Raw genomic sequence first — 12369 nt, forward strand, 5'->3', positions numbered from 1 at the left:
TATATTGACGATTTGAAGAAGCTAAAAGAAAACGAGCGCATATTTATTTATGCCGGTATTTTTATTGATAAGTAGAATAAATGGAAAACCCTGATAAAAACTGCTCAGTTCTTTTCTGTAATGTCCTCTGCGTGTGTTAATTCGATGTTTAGATCTGTTTGGGCAAATGGATTGTGCTTGGCAATGCCAGCATCCTTTAGCTTAAATTCTTTGCACACCTCGAGTGCCTTTGTGTCAATCATTATACTGTGCTCCTTTTTACCAATATCAAGGTCGATCTTTTTTGTGTGATCCGATAACAGATTCAAATTGGCTTTTGATTCATCGAGCTTTCTCATAAGACAACGCCGGATCTCACTTAACTTTTCAACCTCCAGACATAGGGAATCGTAGACTTCGTCTAAACAAAGTTCTGTGATGTTGCGCTGGTTACGATTTTCCAAACGTGTCTCAGCCAACTTCAGCGCATTTGTATTTTGAAGCAACGCATCCTCCATATCTTTTATCTCGCTCGTTAATGCCCTTATGTCCTCAACCAATTTCGAGCGCTGCCAATTGAGCTCGTTGAAAGCCTGTTGAGTCTGAAAAACACGATTACGTATATAGAATTCCGTACACTGGTCCTGGCCTTTCAACATGCTGAGAGCCTTGTTACGACACACGTAAAGTGATTCTCGTATGCCAACTGTTTCTTCTACTTCGTTATCAACCATTTGCTTTAATTGTTTGATAGACTCCAGCCAATTCTCATAGGAACAGGATCTGTAAGTAGCACAATTAGACAACACATTCAATCGAACGGAAGCCAAACTTACTCCTTGGGGTTCCGCAAGGCGTCCAGCTTGAATGAAATAGCGTTTGACTTGCAAGTCAGAGACCGCTGTGCACTGTCAATTTCAATGGTTTCCATTTTATTCTTCAGCTCTTCCTCCACCTTGTAGCGCACCACGTCAAGACGCGCCAGCTTTTCCCATGCCTTATGGATGAGCCTAGCCAGCAACTGATGATTGTTCTCTAATATATTAAACTGATTATGTAGCTCTGTGCTGACGGAATCAGCTGATAGCTCTGATGCGTTGCGATCATCGCGGATGAACAACAACTCTCTGATGACAGCTACAGGACCAGCCTGCCACTGCAAGTCCGCCTCTGCTGCCGCTCTTTCCTTTATTAACAGATCGACTTCCTTCATCATGCGATCGAACGATTTGGTGATTAGCTCATGCCATGTCTTAATCTCAAAAATGCTGCACGAAATAGAATGTTTTCTCAACACCTGGCAGTGGCAACATCTCGTCGCTATCACTAGTGTCGCTATGCTTACCGTAAATCCAATGCACGATTCGATCCGTAGTTGGCCCATTCGCCCTCAATACGCGACTCATTACGCAGCAGCCGGGATGAACTACGGTCGGCAACGGCATCAGCACGTCGGGCATTTGCAACATTTCGCAGACGATCGAGCCGGCCTTGCCAATCGAACAGCGATACATGCTGCATAGGTTTTTCCATGGTTGATATAAAATGAAAAGCCATTTTAATGGACTCTTTTAGTTTTTTTTTTTTTTTATGTATGTGTATAATGAACTTAAAGTGTTAAAGTTTTATGTGTGAAATTTGCCCATTGCTAGGCGTTCTAGTTGGATTCTTGAATTGGCCTACTTAATTTTCACATTTTTTGTTTTTTGTTTTGTAATTTTAAACTTGAATCGTTTTCTTAAATTAGTACCATGAAGTGCAAAGTTTTTATTATTTCACATAAATTAAAATGTTATTAAAAAGGCCATAAAATAAAAAAATCGCGCCATTGAGAAGTAATTTCAGGTCTATCGATTCTTTTGCGAATTAACATATGGCCATTATCGATACATGTTATTCACGTCTGCACGATAGCTATTTGAAGTCGATTGCCATCACCAGCAGCTGCTGCTGTTTACAGTTTTTAGGCAACAAATCGCGTTAAAAAAAACTTTTAAAGCCCAAAAGGGGTGTGTAGGCAACGCTTTGTGCTTCTGAGGATAAAAGCCATTAGCAATAGATACTATCTGCGCAGTGTGAGCTACGAGCTACGTTGCTGTGTTACGCTCGAAGCTGCACTTGAAGGTGAAGGACAACAAAGGAAGCAAGGACAGGACGCCACACACAATGGCCACGTGCAATCGCAATCTAAGTGATAGCTGTGACAATGTCACAACGACAACAACAACAACAACAACAACATGCCTTACCAAATGTGCTCCGCCCACTGTCAGCCTCAACGTCCTGCCCGACGAAATTCTGGAGTTCATCTTTACCTATTTACCGCCCTATGGCGATCTGGAACACTGCAGCCTAGTCTGCAAGCGATGGCAACTAATTGTGAAAAGTGAGTGCGAGCAATAGCAACATTATCAAATATAAGACAATACATTAATCTTATAGATCTTGTGCGGCGCTCACAGCTTAATTTGGAAAAAGGGCTGGCAGACTTTCGACTTCGCTGGGAGATCTATTCGCAACAAACCGCCGCTTCCTTGGAGGCGAATAGTCCGCGCCTGTCAACGGGCGCTCCCCTGCCCATCATAGCAGGGCGCTTTGCCCACTCGACTGTGCGATTGGGCAACTCCATGTATGTTTTTGGCGGAGGTTCGTCTTCGGACACGACCTTTAATGATCTCTGGCGATTCGACTTAACGCACATGCGCTGGTCGCGTCCCCTAGCCACGGGAACCTATCCATCGCCCAAAGGGAGTGCCTCCATGGTGGCCTGGAGGGATAAACTGGTACTGTTTGGCGGCTGGCGTTATCCCTCGTTACACCCGCCCTATCAGCCGTGGTGCCTGTTCGACGAGCTGCACTACTACGATCTGGTCAAGGACCGTTGGCTGGCCCGTAACTCGCTGCCCTGCCCGCCACCTATGGCGGGGCACTCGGCTACGGTACATGGCAATTGCATGGTTGTATTTGGTGGCTATCAAATCAAGGACGATATCAATGTGAATTCCAATGATACCTGGGTGTTGGACCTGCAGGAGCAGCGCTGGTGGCAGCCGATATTTGTTGGCAACACACGACCTGCGCCGCGATACGGACAAATCCAAGTGGAGTTGGACAAGCATCATTTGCTGATCGTTGGCGGTTGCGGCGGCGCCAATCGAGTTTACACTGATGCCTGGCTGCTGGACATGTCGCGTGACGCGTGGAGCTGGAAGCAGCTCAATGTGCGCAACAAACATTTTGGTGCCGTCCACATGTGGTGCAATCCTGGCTGCCGCGTCAATAACTTTTTGGTTGTGGTGGGCCCTTCGCCCAAAATGCCTTTGGATTTCCAAATTATGAAGCAGAGTCGCGTGCCCGCTGTTGGTGGCAGCGCATTGCGTTTCGGTGGCCTGGGTCAAGCGCCGGCGCCGCCTCCACCACTCTACCAACAACAACACCCGCTGCTTCGTCCTGGACAGCGTGCTCCGCTGCCAGAGCGTCGCCCCGGCGCCCTATTGCCCGACCAACAAAATCGTGGCAACGGACGCTTCGGTGGCGCCGCCTTGCCCCCGCAGGAACAGTACCTGGCCAACAGGCGGGCCATACTGGATCAGAACATGCAGCAGGCCCAGCAGTTTATGCACAATAATAACGTCAACAACAACAACAATAACTATCAGCCGCGCTCTGGTCGCCTAAGCGATTTGCACTCACCGCCAGCAGCGCTGCCAGCCGCAGCGCCCGCTGCCGCTCCCGCTGCACCGGATGGTGACGCAGATGCGGCGCAGAGATTACAACGTAACTTGGCACTGCGTTGTCGAGACAACGAGCCGCTGCTGCCCAAGCGCTTTGACGAACACTATGAGGTAATCATTATATATATATTAATATAATTGTATAATAAACTTTCATTTCAACTTGTCTTTTCTTAGGATCCGTTTCGGATGGCCGCCTTTAATGTGCCCGGGCGTTCGCGCAGCGCTTCGCGAGATCACAGTGAGCGCATACGGCGCATGGAAGAGAAAATGAACGCCATACGGAATTCACGACGGAGTGCACCCGCCCACGTGGAGCCACAAAAGCTGCGCGCTCCTTCGCCCAAGCGTGTCCGTTGCAATGTCCAGTCGCTGTTCGTGTGCGACATCTCCAGCCTGCTGCAGCGGGATGCGAACAATGAGCCAGGCCTGGATTGGGTGGAATACAAGAACTTTGGTGTGCTGAGCGGAGCACCCGATCGATTAATTCTGTCCAGCCTGATAGCGGGCAACGGAGAGCTGATCCTGTTCGGAGGCGTTCACAAGGAGACGCTGACGGACATCACGCACCATGTGTCCAATTCCATACACTTTCTGAGTGTACCACGTGATATTATCTAAGCGCTGGCACGAGCCACAACAAAATTGAATATAGAATATTTAACTATATATTTATATGTATGTACGATCCTAAGCTATTGCTATCCTTGAAATCTGCGTACAACTTTTGACTTAACTGTATCCTGCAGACCCTTTAAATTCGTTGGTTGCGTTTAGGCATTACATTTGAGGTAACATGTAATATATAATAATTGAGTTAACATGTAATATTATAGTTAATGCGCATAATCAAACAGGATGAACGTCATTTATGGACATGGCTATGTATGTGTATAGAGTCCACTGCTCTCTTCTATTTGGGGCATGTGCTTCGGAGCAGCATGTGTAACGAGAAGGGCAGCACACGACGCAAACACTTGTAGGCTGAGGACCGGCCCCCATGCATGTCGATTTTATATACCAGTTTGTAAAGCCAAAGTCAAAAGCCATGGCAAAGCATCTGCCACCTGCAGGTGGGAATATAAGGAATGACAAAACAGAATGCGGCCAAGTCGAATTATGAGTGCTCTTACAAATAAATGTTTGTGACTATAATTAATTAAATTACAAAATAGTAGATAAATATATAATAATATGGCAAAAATACAGTTATATATACGTATATGTATATAGCAGTAATACATAGATAATTACAACTTAATTGGTTCATAATTTATGTGAATATTTCAAATATGCCTCAGCTATATTCAGAGTGTAATCAAATTAGTTGCAAGATGTACATATGTATATATATCTTTTGCTGCTGATAATAATATATGTATTACTTACCAATTCGTTATCTCTATAATCATTTCGTTGCAACATTTTCCATAATTTCAACATACCTCAATGATTGTAGTGTGCTTTTATATGAGTTACAGAAATAACTTTGGCTGCCGAAGAGTTTATTAAGGGTTCAAGGCTGCGCCTCGGCAACGCCAATCATTGGCAGCACAAAATGAAGGTTTAATTTGTAATCTTAACTGGATGTTGGATGAACACACCAACAGACGCACTTCTCACATGCTTAATAAAGATTACAATAGGGAGCTAGGAAGGGAGAGAGAGATGCGAACGAGCCCCCAAGCAGTGTTCAATAGAGCGAGAACGAGAGAGAGAGAGAGAGCGGCTCGACGCTCAAGTAGCAACAGGCTGGAGTCCAAGCAGCCAAAGCGTACAAATAATTTCCAGAGAGAGAAACAGTTCTGCTTGCCAATCGATGAGTGTCCAACGCATTGTTTGTCCAGCAGTGGGAGAGGGAGAGCGTGAGAGAGTCGAATAGCAGCACATTGGAACGCATGCAGCAAAAGCTAGAGCAAGACCAAGAGCGTGAGCAAATAAAGAGAGCTCCGCTCCAGAGAGCGTCAGCAATAGAGTTTCGTTTGCACTTGATCAGTTGAAGGTGGCGCTTTGCGCTGAACGGTTCGTGCCTCCATCAGAGCTCTCAGAATACCGCTCGTAGTAGCAGCTGGCAAAACGGTCAAGTTCAGCTCCTTTTCAGAACAAACTAATTAGCTTTTAGATCGTGCGAACTTCAATGAAATTTGCCACTTTTGTCGTTTCACCTGTATTACAAAAAATACAATAAAATAAAACAGTTCAGCGTACCTAATTAAATTAGAAATACTCAAGATCTTGTCACAGTGCCAAGTGTTATGCGCACATACATATGTAAAAGGTGTGCTCTTTAGTGTTCAACGAGAATTATCAACAAAATAAATATATAATTCAAAGGTCGCGAGAAAAACCATAAAAATAAATATTATAATAAGCAAAGGAAAGAAAATAGCAACGAAAGTGCTTATGTAAAGTTCTCAGCTACGATTTCCGACCCACGAATCACGAATCACGATCGCAAATCGATTCTCAGAGAGATTTAAGTAAAAACAATTTACGCACCAGCTATCATAAATCGGTGAATTATTTATACAAAAATAAACAAAGGTAAATATTGCAGTCCTCGGCTGGAGTGACAATCGATCACTTTAATAAAATCTGCGTACGGAATATGAGTAGCTCTCGTCCAGACGCAAAGCCATACTGTCCAAGTACCCAACACAATAAGATTCTATCAGTTCCTTAGACAGTTTCATATAAATATATCAATTAAAATATATAAACAAAATATTAAAATATCTATATATATTATAACATATTCAAATACAATATAGTAATAAATTTATATACTAATGTATTGTAAAGCGCACTGATTTCGCATCGACATATGCCTGGCTTTAAGATCTATGTAAACACTTTAAACCGGTTATTTGTTACCCATGCGCAAAATATAAATAATGAGAATCACACACTATCCCAACAAACACACACACATTCATTAACGCACGAGCAATGGGCTCGACATGCCGGCTTTATATTGATAGAGTGCAAATATATTAGTTATATAGTATATATGTATATACATCATTATATACATATGTATTTATATCTTATGGTTGTTATTGATAAACAAAGTATATATAGTATAGACAGATGCATGCTTTGAATGGTTAATAGAGTCTCTATAGGAATTTCGCCAGCGCTTACGTCATGAATTTTGAGTAGCAATAAAATTTGATTTATACCTACATATGTAAGTGGCAATTCTTATCGATAAACACAGATTAGGCTTTTAAGTAATGCATATGTGTATGTATATACCTATATTCAGAGCATTCCCAGGAAATAAAATGAATTATTTGCTATTTGAACAAAATTAAAAAGTAGAAAATTCTATATTTTTAAAAGAGCTCATATTTATCAGTTAGTTCTCTATGTTGATTTGTTATAAGATTTCAAGATAATGTGAAAATTTGTTCGTGGAACAATAAAATCAGATATCTTATCTTTTATATTCAATACTTGGGAATATCAAAGGATTTAGAGATAGCATGAACACAAATGGTCACAAATTTCTGATCACAAATTAATAATATCGTCATATTATTTGTTACTCTACTATAGACCTGGCAAGCATTGAGCAATAATATAACAAATATTTTATAGATGGAGATTATTTAATAAATGAGAGATGTGCGTTATAAGATTACAGATTACAGCTTTTTGTGATTCTTAAGAAAAACATTTCATAAAAGAACGAGGAAATGCATAGCAATGAAACATATTGAATATGCCAGAAAGGAAAATATTAACATATTATATTATATTATATAAATATATAACGGTATTTTATACCTTTACCGGAATTTAACCTAATTTTATATACTGGTTCATAAACGAGAGATATGGACTAGTAGTAATTTTCTAAAATATTAAAATAATAAATATCAATATACCCCATATCATAATAATATTCAAAAAGAGGCTATCTAGCTTGTTATCTTTTGAATTTTTTTAAATTTGCAAACCTTTAGCTAAACATCTTTTAAATAATTTATAATTTCTGCAGACACGTGTCGGCTACGCCTGATTTGCGTAGCAAACGAAGGGAAAGGCGAAGCTAGAGATTGATAGTGATCGATGCTGTATTGGGATAGAATAGAACCGGTTTATAGGTCTTACTGAAACGCAATTATTTAAATATATTTACACACATGCATGACCTCTGCTTACAGATGAGCGCCGGCTCAGCTTTGGAACTGGCCGTTGCGCAGCGGAAGGAGCAGGCGAACGTGGGCAATCTGTTAGGCAGGCGATATGCAGAGCTGCTGCATGCCGAAAAGCACACGGACTGCGTGTTCCATGTATGCGAACAGCAGCTGAAGGGACACAAGCTGATCCTAAGCGCCGCCAGTCCAGTCTTCGAGGCCATGTTCTATGGGCCGCTGCAGGAGCTGGAGCCCGAGATCGAGATACATGACATCAGTGCGCCAATCTTCAAAGTTCTGATGGAGTACATCTACACAGGCAGCGTGGACTATGAGTGCATGCAGCTGGAGGCGGCTATCGAGTTGTACTACGCCGCCGAGAAGTATCTGCTGGATCAGCTTATAGCCGATGCTCTGCTCGCTATAACGCGCAAACTGCGCTTCTCCAACGTCCTGCCGGCGTTGGAGCTGAGTGTCTGCATGGGACTGGACAGTTTGTTGGATGTCTGCATGTCATTCTTCATGCGCTGCTGTGTGAACAACGATCAGTACATGAGCTATTTGAAGGAGCACTACGTGCACGTTTCCAAGGAATGCGTCAAGAGCATCATAGCTGCGTGCAAAGAACCACACAAGCTGCTGCTCTGGTATGTCTATGAGTGGACGCAGCAGGAGTGCGATGATGCAGGGCTCGGGGATGCCGCCACCTGGCAGCAGGTCTCGGGATCAGCGGATCTAGCTGACAGTGCCGCACCCACGCCACCTGCCACGCTCGTCGAGCGCTGTTACTACAAGGCTTGCCGCCCATTCACCGTTGATGCCGAGTCGCATGTCTGGCGGCTGGGCTTGAAGTGCTCCAGATTCATCTCGGTGCTGGGACTGGTGCTTAACAGCCGGCTGGCACCAAATCTCACCTGCCATGTGGGCTATGTGCCACAAGAGTATCGCGAATCTCTGCGCATAGATCTGTATCCCGATGGCGGCGATCAGGCCGTGTGGACACACATTATCCAGAATCAAACAACGAAATACAATTGTGATTTGCATCTGAGCTGGAGTCGCGACAAGGCCTGCGTCCTGACACCGGAGGTGCATTACGTGCTGCAGCTGCGCTGGGAGAGCAGCGCCTACGGTGCCGAGTATCCTTGCAGCCTGCAATCCTGCCTGGTGGACGGAATTCAATTCATCGACGGTGACAGCTTCAGCGGCTGCTTGCTGAAGGGATTGCGCTATGTGAATCTAGTTTAGTTACATTCGGTATAGATCATTTAATTCGTAATCATTGTGTATTTATTGCCTTTAAGTTAATGTACGACCGATTGAGTTCAATAAACTGTGAAAAGAAAAAAAAAAAAAAAACAAAACAAAAGATATTCATATCAAACAGACTCGAAGCCGGTTTCTCACCTGCTAGGTGACGATTGTAAAACACGCGCGCAATCTTCCAAAAATATAATGATACAAAATGTTACAGGAAGCTGCCAAGCACAACATATGATTGCCATCTGTTTATGTAAATTAATTAAAATTACTTTTTACATTGTATCACCAACCACATATGTGTTGTATGTACGATTGGAGATTGTATTTAAATGTAACTAACATTCGTAGTTTGCCATTCGCTGTAAATGGTTGTAAAACTGTTAATAGGCAAGTTTATATGATAGAGATGTAGAGATTCTTGTCACTCATATAAATATACAAGATAAGAAAGTAATTTAGCTGAGAAAGCATGTAATTAGTTGCATGTGTAAATGTTTAATTATAATACTATTTTGTTTAAAATAAATCGAATAAATTTCCTAAATATCGATTGCTTTAAATTTTTGTTCACTGGGTAGTAAGGCATCAGAAATATCACTATTCACACAAATGGTAAATCTATCGATTATTTGTATTACTCCGCACTAGCATTGTACCGCTTTTAGTGGAGAATAAAAGTAAACAAAATGACAATTTTGTATAAAGTTGAGAGTCGGCGTGAGTTTGGTAATGCCAAAGAGGGTAATGTTTTCCCACACAAGGTAGTGTTGTGCGCTGTCTCCGCACGCAACATAGTTGCATTCAGCGCCCTACAGAACCTCTCCAGCCACGTCTATGTCTGTGACATTGTGACGCCCTGGCAGTACTACAAAGTCTGCAATTCGAAGTCCTTGATCAATGTGCTGGAGTGGAATGCGAACGGCGAGCAGCTGCTGCTGGGCTACATTGGCGGCCGTGTGGAGATCTGGCAGCCCAAGGAGCAGTCACTGAACGTCTGGCAACTGCAGTTCCATGCCAACATACCGAGCGAGGACATCATCCAGGCAAAGTTTTTCCACAATGGCAAAGGCGTCGTATTCAATACCCAGAAAAAGGATCACACCTACTACGGGGAAAAATTTGAGAGGCTTGAACAGCGGCCCACGCTAACCGGCTTTGGCGGCGTTGCTACCGAGGGCTGTATACTGCTCACTTCTTCAGGGTTGCTGGCTGCCTTCACGCTGCCCCAGCTACAAAAGCTGGCCATCAGCAACAACAACAGCGGCGGCCAGGCGCAAGAGCCAACGCCACTTAACAATGCGAGCAGCGAGCAGGTAGAGTTATTTCCTGTGACCCACAGCATTGGCATCTCACGCAGCTACATAGAACACTGCAGCATTGTGGCCAGCGCCAGCGGAGCCCTTAACATTGCCTACAGCACAGGCTGGCAGCAGCAACAGCAGCAGCAGCTGGTCTATTGCTACAAAGTAAGGGTTGCGACATTAATGTGCAGCTTCTAGAATTTATTAACCATTGTCATATGTCCAGGTCTCGCTGCAGCTGGAGGGCGAGCGCATCGTCTTCAAATCCGAGTCGCTGGCCAGCATATTCTTGAACACATTGCCGTCGTCCACGCTGGAGAGCAAGCGCATTGCGCAGCTGTTGTGGGCGCGAGTGGGCAACGAGGACGTCATCTACGTGGTCTTCAACGTGGGTGAAAGCGCCAGCTTGCTGGAGCAATGGACTCTGACACGGCGCCACCAGAGCGTGCACGCCCTACTGCAGCAATCGGCGACTGGGCCAGCCGCTGGCAGCAAGCCCGTGGACTACGTGCCCAGCGAGAGCTGGGAGCAGGTGGCCAAGTTGCAATTGAGCGCCCAAATTTCACAACTGTGCAGCAGCCGCCTAATCGCCGCAGATTGCGAGCAGCTGTTTGCCATATTGCAGGATAACAGCGTGCAGGTCCTGGAGCCGGGCACACTAAAGCAGCTGAATCACACGCAATTTGAGCACGATGCTGAGACACGATTCGTTTGTGGCGACTTGACGCCCACCAGCCAAATGCTTATCATCTTCGACAGCCACGCCCAGCTGCACGCCATGCAAACGCCCATGCTGAAGCAGCATACGAACACCATGCAGCTGCTGTTGCTGCTGCTCGAGTACTGCATTGTGACAGGCGTGGACGCCAGCGACGTGCTGCTCCTCAATCTGGGCAATCTGGAGGCGCTCGTGGACAAGCTGACGGACAACTTTACGCGCCAGCCGTCGTACGTGCGTCAGTTCTACTATGCGAACTTCCTGGCTCTGAAAAGCAATCTGTGCCGGGCCCAACAGCAGGAGTTCGATAATCTCATCATTTTGCACGCCATCTCGAGCACGTTTAAGAGTTTGCTGCGGCCTTCGGACCTGGGCTGCCAGGATAAGGGGCCGGCGGACAATTTGGCCATGAAACTGGCCGAGTCAGTGCCGGACGTCGACACAGTGTTGCTGAATCTGGATCCCAAGGACTTTACCGTCGAGCCCATGATGTTGCAGAGTCTGCAGCAGCTCATCCAATGGGTCACGGATCTGGCGCTCAACATGCTCAATCGCCTGCCCGAGGAAGTGATGAAGAGCAAATTGTCCGGCAAACGGGCTAGCTACGACATCAGTCGCGACATCGTCGCCATTGGCAGTCTTCGTGAGTTGCTTGTCATGATCCGCATTTGGGGACTCCTCAATCCGCAGTGCCTGCCCGTGTATACCAAGACGATGGAAAACATCGATGTGCTGGCCATATTGTTCAGGCTGCTGACGCGACTGGCCCAGAATCCAGCGGAGCCGGACGAGCTGCTACTGGACGAATGCAGTCTGCTGTCGAAGCAGCTGCTCATCCCACAGCCTTCCAAACACAATCCAACAACGCTGCTCAGCGCCCAGGGCTATGCAGCTGTGAAATCTGGACAACTAACGTTCACCTCGCTAGTGGAGCCCGTCGGATTGCAGGAAATCGAAATGGAGCAAGTCGTCTTCGCCAATTTCATCAAGGATGGTGTCAGCAATTTACAATTGGGTGCTAATCCGAGCACCATAAGGAGATGCGCCCGCTGCGGATTTGTGAATAGCGCCAACAAAGTGGCCAAAACGTCTGCGTTGAAGGCGTGGTGCAACAAATGGTTACATTGCCACTGCGGTGGCTTCTGGAAGCAAATCAATTAATCATAACTTAAGAATATTATTATTATTAAGAATTAAAACTAATTTAAAATAACGTTTGTGAAACATCG

At 44.9% G+C, this 12369-nt stretch overlaps 4 protein-coding genes and 1 long non-coding RNA gene across 5 annotated transcripts; 3 read left to right on the forward strand and 2 right to left on the reverse strand.

The window, feature by feature from the left end:
• Positions 1-42: 42 nt before the first annotated feature.
• LOC108654773 (tektin-2) lies at positions 43-1625 on the reverse strand. Its single transcript, XM_018106309.3, has 3 exons — positions 1325-1625; positions 816-1247; positions 43-762 (listed from the first exon to the last, which is right to left on the reverse strand). Exons 1-3 carry the CDS (start codon positions 1534-1536, stop codon positions 105-107), a joined length of 1302 nt encoding a protein of 433 aa, XP_017961798.1. The 5' UTR covers positions 1537-1625; the 3' UTR covers positions 43-104.
• Positions 1626-1863: 238 nt separating this feature from the next.
• Fbxo42 (F-box protein 42) lies at positions 1864-4963 on the forward strand. The gene is made up of 3 exons (XM_018106307.3): positions 1864-2365; positions 2422-3824; positions 3891-4963. Exons 1-3 carry the CDS (start codon positions 2146-2148, stop codon positions 4332-4334), a joined length of 2067 nt encoding a protein of 688 aa, XP_017961796.1. The 5' UTR covers positions 1864-2145; the 3' UTR covers positions 4335-4963.
• A 718-nt stretch (positions 4964-5681) lies between these two features.
• Positions 5682-9246, forward strand: LOC108654775 (uncharacterized). Its single transcript, XM_018106311.3, has 2 exons — positions 5682-6257; positions 7886-9246. Exon 2 carries the CDS (start codon positions 7886-7888, stop codon positions 9104-9106), a length of 1221 nt encoding a protein of 406 aa, XP_017961800.1. The 5' UTR covers positions 5682-6257; the 3' UTR covers positions 9107-9246.
• Positions 8650-9495, reverse strand: LOC149091193 (uncharacterized). The gene is made up of 2 exons (XR_016197196.1): positions 9266-9495; positions 8650-9191 (listed from the first exon to the last, which is right to left on the reverse strand). It is a non-coding gene; the product is annotated as an uncharacterized LOC149091193 (long non-coding RNA).
• Positions 9496-9737: 242 nt separating this feature from the next.
• On the forward strand, positions 9738-12354 carry MED16 (mediator complex subunit 16). Its single transcript, XM_018106871.3, has 2 exons — positions 9738-10587; positions 10649-12354. The coding sequence occupies exons 1-2, from the start codon at positions 9808-9810 to the stop codon at positions 12299-12301; spliced, it is 2433 nt and encodes an 810-aa protein (XP_017962360.1). The 5' UTR covers positions 9738-9807; the 3' UTR covers positions 12302-12354.
• Positions 12355-12369: the final 15 nt, after the last annotated feature.

Source organism: Drosophila navojoa, chromosome 5 (assembly GCF_054131105.1).
Source record: "Drosophila navojoa isolate 15081-1374.11 chromosome 5, UAZ_NAV_1.0, whole genome shotgun sequence".
Lineage (NCBI taxonomy): Eukaryota > Metazoa > Arthropoda > Insecta > Diptera > Drosophilidae > Drosophila > Drosophila navojoa.